Raw genomic sequence first — 12,192 nt, forward strand, 5'->3', positions numbered from 1 at the left:
ATCACCAACAAATTCCCCAGCTTTGTTGAGCCGCCCTTTCTTCCAAAGGATGGCTCTGTTTATCTCTTCGTCATCACATAAAACAATGGACTGATACCAAAAACCACATGAAGTCAACGTACTCAACACCAACTATGACAACCATAAGTAGGAATTTATTAATGTTAAGTAAATACTTACTATTTCTTCAGACAAACCCACATATCCTTTTCGAGAAAGACGATGAGGGTATAAGTTTGCCTTGCTTCTTTGACTTTGTAGTTCACTTTTCCTCTACATAGTGATAGATGAATTATAACCACATATATCAACTAGAATTTAAAAAGACCACCTTAAACAACTTACTATAAAGTCTTCAGACATCCGATTAATCACAAAACTACTCCAATCTTCACGTGAAATGCAATGCCCTTGAGGTACCTTATTGAGAAGCTTCGGATTATTTCTATTTGGCTGGATGAATGTCCTAGTGAGGTGAGTTTTATACTGACGCCACTTGGTGTTTGCAGAGATCAAACACTCATTCCTCCATTTTGGGTCCAGTTGGTATGTCAACTACACAAACAAATATCTTAAGTATATAAATAAAAGAACAGAAAAAAATGCTTCACATAAGAAAGTTTCATGTTACTTACATTGACAGATTCCCATATCATGTTCTTAACTTCATTCGGCACTTGCTTCCAAGAGGTGTAATTAATATTAACTTTTTCCCGAGCAAGCACACCAATAAAACTTTGCAATTCAGAAGCCTTTTGGCCAACTGGCTGTCTATACTCATTAAATTTGACACTTTGTTTGACTCCCTGAATCCTTTGAACGACAAGCTTATTCATTTGTGTACGACCTCTTTTTGATCTTGTTGTTTGGGCCGTCCCATCTGATCCTATGTCCTGGCTATCCTCAGCACCCTCTTTTTGATCTTGTTCTTTGTCTTTTGCATTTGTGTGTGAATACTTATCATCATGTGCTAAATTGGCCTCTTTTCTAGTGTTCATTGTGTCGAAAACCTAATCATAACAGTGAGAATTTGAAATAGAGCAGAGCATATCATTCAAAATCACAACAAAATAAACATTCGTATATTTTAAAAAAAAAACTACTACCAAACAATTAACCAAAGTTACCAAAATAAAGTAAATAGTCACATATATAAACCATAAATAAAGTTACCAAACTAAAAATTCTCATTGTCAATCCAAATCCCATCGCAATCTCCACGAATACAGGATGGTTCATTGTCATCGGTTTCGTCAATATCCATTGATGGCATCCCTTTTGTGAAGCATTGGTAGTGGATTGAAGGATCTCCCAACTTATCATCAGTGATGTATTCAAAATACTCTCTATTTGTAGTTGAAAGTACAATAGACCATGTGGGATCTTGAGGGTCTTCTACATAAAATACTTGCTTCGCTTGAGTGCCCAAGATAAATGGGTCAGATTTGAATCCCATTCTCTTAAGATTTACCAAGGTGAAACCATTATCATCTACTCTAATACCAGTGTTATTCTCTACCCAATCACACTTAAACATTGGAACTCGAAAATCATGGTAATTGAGTTCCCATATTTCTTGTATCACACCATAATACATCATGTCTGATATAATTGGATTCTTATCCTTTGAACTTGCAACTTGCATTGTTTGTGCGAGCAAGCTTACACTCGAGTTTTGAACAACTGTAACATTATCACGTTCTTTCGTGTAATAAGTGACCCCATCGATCATATAACTAGAGTATTTTAGCACTTGCTTGCTAGGTCCATTTGCCAACAACTTCACTTTTTCTGATAATTGATTGGAGGAAGATGATGTTGTATTTGTAACCTACAATTCATCATAAGGGGGTTTAATTATTAAAAGTCTTAAAGTTCTTGTGTTCAATAATAAACATACTAATATTTATGGTACTTACATGTTCATGGAACCAAGAAATAAAACTTCTGTGGTGTTTATCTTGTAACCACTTTGCACCTTTAATAGGAAATTTTTGCTTCAAGTGTGTCATATGTTCCCTAATCAAAAAATTTTGAAGAGGTTAATCAGATATTTTTTTAAACAATTTCAGGAGATTATTACTGAATTAGAGGGCTTACACAATGTAAGGATCAACCTCAGCTTCATTTTCCAATACATACCGATGTGCTTGTTCCCACTCATCGTGACAACAAAAGTGCACCTTGGCACCTGACAAGGACTTAGTGAGTATTGTTTCACGATGCTTTGATGGAATCCCTATCGTGTTCATATTAGATAGAAATTCTGAGCAAAACTCTACAGCTTCTTCAGCAATATAACATTCAGCCATGCATCCTTCTGGTCGATTTCTATTCCGCACATAACCTTTCAATGTTTTCATATATCTTTCAAATGGAAACATCCATCTATACCAAACTGGTCCACACAACTTGACCTCACGCACGAGATGAACTGTTAAGTGAACCATTATATCAAAAACTGAAGGTGGAAAATACTTTTCAAACAGACACAACGTCGTCACAATTTCTATTTGTACTTTATCCAACTTTGAGGCGTCTATTACTTTGTTACATAACACATTGAATAAGAAACAAAACCTTGTGATAGCATTTCTGACATGCTTGGGTAGAACACCACGGATGGCAATTGGAAGCAAATGTTGCATTAAGGTGTGGCAGTCATGTGATTTAAGACCAACCAGTTTTAGGTCCTTCATTGAGACAAAGTTTTTGATGTTGGAGGAGTAACCCATGGGAACCTTAATTCCGAACAATGAATTACAAAGTCTTCTTTTCTCATCCTTGCTTAATGTATAACATGCTGGGGGCAAAAATGTCCTTTTCTCCCCTTTTTTTGGTGCTAATTCTCCCCTAATTTTCATATCCACTAGGTCGTTTCTTGCTGCAATTCCATCTTTTGTCTTTCCTGGCATATCAAGTAATGTACCAATCAAACTTTCGCAAACATTTTTCTCTATGTGCATCACATCAAGAACATGTCGAACATGCAGATCTTTCCAATACTCAAGTTCAAAGAATATCGATTTTTTTTTCCAGCAGGACTTACCATCATTTTCCTTTGATTGAAAATTTGCTCTAATTTTCCCCATCGGCATGTAATTCCTTCTACTTTTTTTAAAACTTCATCACCGCTTAGTGGTTTTGGGGCCATAGTAAAGTCTTGTGTCCCATCAAATGCCTTCTTCTGCCTTCGATAAGGATGATCTCTACGAAGAACCCGTCTATGACCTGTAAATGACATTTTTTTACTATGCTTCAACCTTTTTGCACAAGTTTCCTCACCACAGATAGGGCATGCTTGATATCCTTTTATAGTGCATCCTGCCAGGTTTCCATATGCCGGAAAATCATTAATTGTCCACAATAGGACAGCTCTAAGCAAGAATCTTTCTTCTCGGTGTGCATCATATGCTTCAACACCAACTTCCCATAATTCTTTTAAATCGTCAATCAAAGGCGCCAAGTACACATCAATGTCATTCCCGGCTGTTTAGGACCAGAAATCAACAACGTGAGCATCATATATTTTCTCTTCATACACAACCATGGAGGAAGGTTATAGGTGATTATTATAAGTACTGGCCAACAACTATATGTAGAACTCATCAAACTATGAGGATTGATCCCATCAGCTGCTATGGCCAACCTTAGATTTCTTGTCTCAGAAGCAAAATTTGGCCAATTATGATCCACAATTCTCCAACAAGGTGCATCAGCTGGATGTCGCATATAGGCATCACATACTCTTTTATTAGCATGCCAAATTAACTCCTTAGATATTTCCTTGCTCCGAAACATTTTTTGAAATCTAGGAATAGGAGGAAAGTACCATAAAATTTTTGCAGGGACTCCTTCAATTATCCTAGAATTCTTGGCCAACTTCCACCTTGACAACCAACAAGTAGGACAATCGGTAAAATCCTCATACTCCTTCCAGTATAAGACACAATCATTAAGGCAAGCATGTATTTTCTTATAAGTCATCCCCATTGCACATAAGCTTTTCTTTACATCATATAAAGATAAAGGCAATTCATTGTCAACGGGAAGCATTTCTCCAAACAAGACAAGTAGTTCAGTAAAACTATTATCACTCCAGCTGTATTTCGCTTTCAAGTTATATAATTGCACAATTGCAGATAACTTTGTAAATTTAGTACACCCAACATACAGGGGTTTCTCAGCATCCTCAAGTAATTTTATAAATTGATCTGGATTCTCTGAACTTTCATATGCAACGTATACCATATCTATAGGTTTATCAACAAAATAGTTTTCACTTTCTCCAGCTACATCATTCTCTTTCTTTAAATCTCCTAATACAGATTCTTCCCCATGCCATATCCATTTTTTGTATGTTAAGTCTATACCATTACAGTACACATGTGCCCTTATGCTGTTAACATTAGTGTTCCATAGATTGCCACATTTCGTACAAGGACAAGGTATACTAGTAGGATTAGTAGCATGTTGCAGCGCAAATTGCAAGAAAGATTCTAGTCCAAGTTCAAACTCATGTGATAATCTATCCTTTGCCATCCATGCCTTGTCCATTTTGTTGTACTAATGAATCTAAAATCAATCAAAAATATCAAGACAATTACAACAACGAGCCAAAATTCTTAATCCATCATTATACAAATAAATTAACTATGCGGGTCCTCCAAGAAACCAACTACGCTTACCAAGAAAAGGATACGAATAAATTTCATAAACCAGAAACCAACTACTTCATCATTATACCAATAAATTTTAAACTAGAAACCAACTACTTCATCATTATACCAATAAATTTCTAAACCAGAAACCATGACATTTCAGTGAAAACAATTAGCCTAGACATAAAAGAAACTTGATAGTTCAAGGATTACATAAAACCAACTTAGCAACAGGAACTAACAACTCCTCAATCTATCAAACAAAAATGATAAAATCAACTCAAGGTAGTGTTTGAGGAAATTCATCAAACACATTGCATGCATCAATCAATTAATACTTGCAAACAAGAGATCAAGAAGATGCAACTGTCGAAGATGAGGAAGAAATTCAGTAGCGATGATGTATAAAGGAAAAATTACCGGAATGTGAAGAAGGACTCGAGCGGTGGCAGTGAATGCTGGACCGGAGATGGATGAAGCAAAAACTACTGGAATGCGAAGAAGGCCTCCTCTTCTCAACCAAATGGAGGAGTTGGAGGAGATGCGGTGTGGTTGGACGGAGAAGCAAGTTCGTCGTGTCTTGATCCTGATCGGGAGAGGATCTAGGAAGGGGGAAGAGGGAGATGAGGTTGAGAGAGATGGTCGGAGGTTTAGGTTTAGACTGAGAGAGATGGTCGGATGGTCGGAGGTTTAGGTTTAGGCTGAGAGAGATGTCTCGGTTTAGGTTTACGCGAGAGATGTCCCGCGGAGGAAGGGGCGGGATAAAGATTTAGGTTTGGAGGGAACTTCACAGTGTGCAGATTTTGGTTTGTGGGGAAATTAAAATATTTTATTTTAGTTCATTAACATCGGATTTTAAAAATTGATGTTAAAATCGGTGTCTATTAACGAAAAAAAAAGCGCTCATAGACATCGCCTAAAAAACCGATGTCTATGAGCGAAAATCTGCGCTCATAGACACCGGTTTTTAGAAAAACCGGTATAAAATACTCAAAGACATCGGTTTTAGCCTAAAATCGTTGTTGTTCCACTGATGTCTATGAGGGATTTTGTTGTAGTGGCGGGCTTAGCTGAATTGGTAAGTGGCAAGTTACATTGATTGCCACATAAGTTCTCAGGGTTGAATCTTAGGGCGGGCTGAGTGTAAATCCTTGTAACCTATACATGTAAACTCACCCCACCTGCCACTTGCCTTCTTAGTCACCATGATTTATCTTCTCTCTATTGATCCTGGGACATGCTGGCGAGAGCGCCGGGGCAAGTGTATTTGCCTGGCCTCTTCCTCGAACTTCTCCATGGACAGTTCAAATATTTTGCTGGTTTACTCTGTGCTAGCTCCATGAATTGACCAGGCCTTTCATGTGGTAGCATTTAGAATGGTAGCAAATGATATCAATCATAGATGCGCGTGTCATATAATTACCTAGCATCTAAATATGTATTTACAGATGAACAAATCTAGTCTCAAGGTTTTCGTCCTCTTCTCCCAATTCCTGCCAGCCTTCGTGTACTTTTGTTAGTATGTTGTTAGAGACAAATATTCTTTTATCTGTCCCAGTTTTTAGGACAATGTATAAATGATTTAGTGATGGTTCTGTGCATTGGTTGAATATCATTGGTTAAGTTCTTCTCATCTATATTTATTTGTTGTGTCCCTCAATCTTGAGCCTAACCTGATACATTATTGTCTTAATTATTTCAGATTTTTTTCCCCCACTGAAATAATAGGTTTAATTTGGCTTTTACCAAGTCCCACAAACTTGTTCAACTCTTAGCTTCTAGTGGCATCTCATAGAATCGCAGTCTGATAGGTAAGATACAGACATGCTTGTAGACACCCCACCACATGCTTATCTCTTAGCTCCTTGGTTTCTGATAAGTTACAGTCCTATTTCTCCACTGTTGTTTCCTGTAGTTGCATTTAGAACGATTGGGTATCCAATGCAGGAGGATTTGCTTCCCACTGTCTTGGCATCCACTGTTCATCTGATCATTTTTATTATTCTTCGTTTTTAGTTTTTCCAGATTATGGAACATATAATATTTTAATCGGATCCAATCACTTTCACTGGTGAGGAACGTAACTTCTACAGAAGAATGCACTATAAACAAAAACCTGGAGTTACCTGTGAGATTCTGTCATTACATCAATTGTGTCCCCGTTTCAGAAACACAATAGAACAGTAAACTATATATGGACCTGCTTCTCCTCCAGGTTAGTGGTTCTTTATTATTGACAGCCATTCACTTCCATGCTCATCACTAAGGTCAATGGAATGCATTTTAAAAAAATTAATAAAGCTTTTTTAGACAGAGAGCAGTGGCGATTCGCAATTCTTCTTCCAGTGCCATTTACTGATTGCTAATGGATGACTTTTGAGGTCTTATTTTTTTCATTGAGGTAGCAAGTGGATGATGCCACTGTTGAACTTGACTCTGGTTGACAGATTTACGTGAGAAGTCAAAATGTAGCCTTCTTCGTTGATGATTGCATATAGTTGTCATAATCCCTAGCCCTCTACTTGCAACCCTTTTAGAACCACTTTAGAATTATATTTTCATTTTAGCTTTAAAAACTAGCCTATTTTTGTAAAAACATATTGACAAAGGAGTGGAAGTGATCAACAAATGTACGAAATTCTAATTCATCCATTGTTACAAAATACATCATGACATGTTAAACATTGAATGAATAGATCATGTTATCTTGAAATTACAAATAGAGAAATAAATAATTCAAATAATAGATTTATTTGATCAATCAAGATCTAGAGTGGAGTTCCTGAGAACATGGTCTGACCGCAGAGCTTAAGGCTAGCTTGACACATTAATGATCAAGGCCGGCGATTAAGTGGCCCTATTTGGAACGAGCTTGAATAGGAGTTCATGTTTGCTCTTGATGCTTGATGTAACCTTTGGGATGCACAAGTGGGGTGCCATTTGGACATATTGCTAGGATATTTACTTGATTGGTTGAATGGTTTTGGTTGGCTTAATTATTACTTTATACCATTCATTTCATTGTCAAATGTCAAGCTTTGATTATAGAGGATTTGGTGAACATCATGCAAGTTTAATTGCCTACACAAGTGGCCAAGCACATAAGAACGCAAGTTTAATTAAATGTGAGGCGAGGCTGAGCACATGACACAAGTGCCTTAGTTCTTCCATGCATATTGCAGAACTTAGAAGGCATACAACTAGAAAGAAAGACTAGCATCAGTCAACACTACTAGACCATCACATGCATATATTATGAGATATATTAGTTTGTGTATTAGTATTTAAATGCCTGTGTTTTGAGGTCAAACGATCTTGCATTCCCATTCGATCTCCCCTTTATCTAAAACAGACGACTTGATCGCATATTTAATTACTAGTTCTACAATATGATTTTACCTTTTCTGCTCGACCTTTTGAACCTCCAACGTCAAGCAATCTCTTGGTTCTTCAATACATTAATATAATATTATACTAATATCACATACACTAATATAATATTATACATTACTGCAATAAATATTAGTGTTCTTGCACCTTTTGCAATAATCTCTCTTCAGTCAAGCAATCTCTTGGTTCTTCTCCACCACTCTCACCTCCTTAGCAGATCTAAGAATGACCGCCTGCAGTAACCATTATATTATATTGATGCTAACAGACAACAAACATTTACTGAGAGCTAATAATATATCACTGTATATAATTAATTACCTGCTGCTTAGTGATCTCCACCGAGAAGCCATCAACAATGGCCAAAGAGGACTTCTTCCTATAGGAGTTCGGAGGGAGAAGCTTTGCCAGTAACTGGTCATGCTTGTTGCTCAAATAGGTGTCAAGCTCCTCCATTCCCTCCTTTGATCTACAATAATGCATGGCAGAAAGCAGCTGAGATGTATGTGTCGGATAAAAACTAAATCAGCGAAGAGAGTCGAAGCTTCTTATCTACCGATCGTGACGAAGGCGCTCATACTGTTCGTCGAAGTTCATGAACACGAAGTAAAGCTCGTTGTTGTTCTGATCTCCCATTATTGTTATGCATGCATTACCTTTCTGCTCAGGCTGCTGCTTGCTTTGCGCTGCATTGCATTGCGCGGTATATTTATATTGAAATGGTATTTTGATTTTTGTTGGACGTATAACAGTGTTATGGCATTTTCTAAGGGTAATCAATCAGAGGTTTGGCCGTATATAACCTTAAGAAAAGAGTTTTCAGTTTTGGAGTGGAAAGGGCCCAGATGAGTTTGGGGGATGTGAATATTTGGCATGACGACTTGCATGGATGGAACTGGGTCCCAATGGAATCAGATCAGATGGGTCACATGCATGCATAGGGATGATGGGAGGAAAGAAAGAAGAAAGGAGGGGGGCTGGATTGGGGGGCCTGCCTTTGTTTTCCTTTTGAGATCGAGCACACAAATTGATGCATTCATAGTTTAGTGTCCGGATTTGCAGTCGGTTCCTCATGCATCTGCCTGTGTTGGACTGTCGATATCTTCTGTAATCTTGTTTCTGCACCAGTTTCTGCTATCACTTGCATGATACGCTGTTCTATAACATAAAGATGTTCTCTGTTCTTTTTTCCCCCATTGTAGACGAATGAACCTGCAAAGGTAAGCTCTGCTCTATCTTTGCTGTTGAATTAATTTTGTTTTCTGAGTAAATTTCATGCCATTGAAAAGTATTGCAAACTATCTAATCCAACAGCAAATAAGTTTCTCAACCTAAATAAGGTCTAAAATCCGGCCTGTGAGAGTATGATAGATTTTGTTTTCAGTAATTAAATACTGAATTTGGAGAGGGAGTGAATATTACACACGGCCATGCAGTCTCGAGAGCACGGAGAAGAGGGAAAGGTTGCTGATTGGTAAGAGGGAACAATCATAAGCTCCATAATTGGTTCAACCGCAAGGCGAAGCCATATGGAGGCTCCACCACCTGATAATACTGCCAAAAGAACATCATTTTCCTTGTGAATCGAAGATTGTGTAGGTGGAAACTGGGAAATTGTAAAAGCATTAGAAAGTTGCAGACCGTGCCTTGTGAATAGGAGGAACACGCATCGTCTTGTACCTGCCTCCGACATGACTTAACTTTTGGAAGGCTGGCCATGTTATTGCGGACTCTGATCACTAGTTTGAGTTGTATGAAAAATGTTACAGTGTATCTTATTTGGGCCATAGATGGGCTTAGACTGGATGACAGCCCTGCAACTCGTGGGCCAAGTCGGTCCTGATTGAGTTCTCCTTATCCAATGGTCAAAAAATACTCATTTATCTTGATCTGCGGTTAAAAAAATATCCCGATGAGGCCATTTAGGTCAATTAACTATAAAATTAATAAAATATTAATCTTCTCTTTTTCCAAGCACGGTTTGGATATGACAATTTGCTCCCTGTGCATTTGTGCAATGCAATAGAGGCATACTGATTACAAACACGAATTATATCGTCGATAGATGGTTTTGTGAAGAAGCTCTACCAATTGCTACCTCTTTTGTCATCTTTCATGTCTCAAAATTTTCATTTCATCTTTAATTTGATATGGCACCATTCATCATTTCTTATTTATTTTTGAATAAATAAAAGATATGGGACTTCTTGACTGATCGTCACGTGTGCTTCCCTATTTACTTTGATGATCGGTGAAAAATTTTCATGAGACTGAGTCGATCACCCCAGAAATAATCAGTGAGACTAACTGAGATTTTTTTTTTTTAATAATCCTCTTCGTGTTCATATACCGTTGAGCATAAACTATGGAGATAAAAAAAAAATATTTTGAACGATGAAAATAATGTTTAAAATATCATTAAAATAGTAATTATTTTAAAAATCAAGTAATAATTTTTATTTATTGTTTTTTCTTTAAAAAAAAAGAGATTTTAGAATTTTTTTAATTTTTAATTTTTAATTAGTGCAATAAAATAAAATTAAATGCGATCATCCACTGATGGTCCAAATAATAAAAAAGAAGCATAACCTCCCTAACCCGCCTCCAGACCAAAATACATGGTGCTCAAGTTATTTTTTTAAATATTTATGGTTTGAATCCCAATTAAGATATATTGTAGGGTATTTTTAAAAATTTAGGACGTTGGATGCTGAACGAAAAGTCACTCGCACATCTGAATTTACATGGTGGTGGATCTGTGACCGGGGCCGGATCATCCACCTATAAACTAATTGAATAGAAAATTTAAATACCTTGATTATAAAAAAAAAACCATGACCTATGAAACTAGTCATTCATGTGACAAAAGATGATGCACTCATCCCAAAGCACCCCTCCATGTTCAGCTCAAGATATTTGAAAGGGAGCGGCATCATTTTAGATTAGAGGGATTTTATTCTCTAGGGAATTGTTCCCCAGGGATTCGACCTCTACATTCATATGGTAATCTAGCACCCGAGTACCAACTCAGATACCCACGGGGACATGAACTAGTCATTCACTACAGTAGAGGTAAAATCGTCACTTAGTAGTTCTTCTAAGACAATTTCACACACTCTGGAAGAGGTAAATCATGGAAGCTATTGTATTATTTAAATCAAGTCAAAATTAAGATAGAATATGCCCGTATTTAATGGATATGCTTCGAATCAAATCAAAATATAGATGCATAATTTAATGATCCATGACATGATTTTAGGATAGATTAGTTTCTCTTACTGCTATATATAAGCATGTATAGCCTATGCTTGTAATCAAGTTTTAGATTTATTAGCAATATGAAATAAATTGATTCTCAATTTTTTATCTCTTCCTCATCTAAGTTGTTGCCATCGAGTGTTCTCTTTTGCCTATTCTTCATCTAAACACTATCAAAGTGGTATTAGAGAAGATTACCTTCTAGCTAATTTTTTTAATAGTAAAATATGACAAACAATTTTGATGTTGTTTGGTCTGGTCCTAAATTAGATGGGAAACTCGATTATAATTATTGGCAGATTGTCAACACATTTGAAAATTCAAAATCTTTGGAGCTCTATTGATCCAGGTCTTTCAGAAGGAGACGATGTAAACTCTCAACGTCGAGATCAACTTGCACTGGGACAAATTCATCAAGGAGTAGATTATTCAATTTTTGGCATGATAGCAAATGCTAAGACGACAAAAGAGGCGTGGGACATCTTAAAATTGTCATACAAAAGAGTTGATCGAGCACAAAAATCAAAGTTGCAATCGCTACGAAGGTTATACGATCGATGTGAGATGACCTCTACAGAAACAGTCAAATAATATTTTTCACGTTTTACTGATCTTGTCAATAAAATGAAATTATATGGAGATAAAATTAGAAATGATGTCGTAGTTGAAAAGATTCTTCGAACCATACCATTGAAGTATGATCATGTGGTGACCTCAATTCAAGAAACACATGATATTGAACAGTTGACAATTGCAGAATTAAAAGGTATGATAGAAACTCATATTGACCGGATTGAAGCAAAGACGGAAACATCTGCAAATGAAGAAGCTTTAAAGAGTTAGGTTACTCTTAACATGACTGACTCTAATCAAAGAGGAGGAG

General features: G+C 36.8%; 1 protein-coding gene and 1 long non-coding RNA gene across 2 annotated transcripts; both read right to left on the bottom strand.

The window, feature by feature from the left end:
- Positions 1–214: 214 nt before the first annotated feature.
- LOC122009613 lies at positions 215–677 on the bottom strand. The gene is made up of 3 exons (XR_006119598.1): positions 636–677; positions 346–555; positions 215–273 (listed from the first exon to the last, which is right to left on the bottom strand). It is a non-coding gene; the product is annotated as an uncharacterized LOC122009613 (long non-coding RNA).
- Positions 678–7,914: 7,237 nt separating this feature from the next.
- Positions 7,915–8,762, bottom strand: LOC122012530. Its single transcript, XM_042569092.1, has 3 exons — positions 8,608–8,762; positions 8,373–8,520; positions 7,915–8,284 (listed from the first exon to the last, which is right to left on the bottom strand). The coding sequence occupies exons 1-3, from the start codon at positions 8,685–8,687 to the stop codon at positions 8,222–8,224; spliced, it is 291 nt and encodes a 96-aa protein (XP_042425026.1). The 5' UTR covers positions 8,688–8,762; the 3' UTR covers positions 7,915–8,221.
- Positions 8,763–12,192: the final 3,430 nt, after the last annotated feature.

The sequence above is a fragment of the Zingiber officinale genome, chromosome 8A (genome assembly GCF_018446385.1).
Source record: "Zingiber officinale cultivar Zhangliang chromosome 8A, Zo_v1.1, whole genome shotgun sequence".
Taxonomy (NCBI): Eukaryota; Viridiplantae; Streptophyta; class Magnoliopsida; order Zingiberales; family Zingiberaceae; genus Zingiber; species Zingiber officinale.

Bases quoted from the DNA above. Each gene is read 5' to 3' on its own strand.
- LOC122012530 (XM_042569092.1), bottom strand. From the start codon at position 8,687: ATGGGAGATCAGAACAACAACGAGCTTTACTTCGTGTTCATGAACTTC. The intron at 8,521-8,607 runs GTAGATAAGAAG...GCATTATTGTAG, and splicing joins GAGCGCCTTCGTCACGATCG to ATCAAAGGAGGGAATGGAGG. The intron at 8,285-8,372 runs GTAATTAATTAT...TGGTTACTGCAG, and splicing joins TGGAGATCACTAAGCAGCAG to GCGGTCATTCTTAGATCTGC.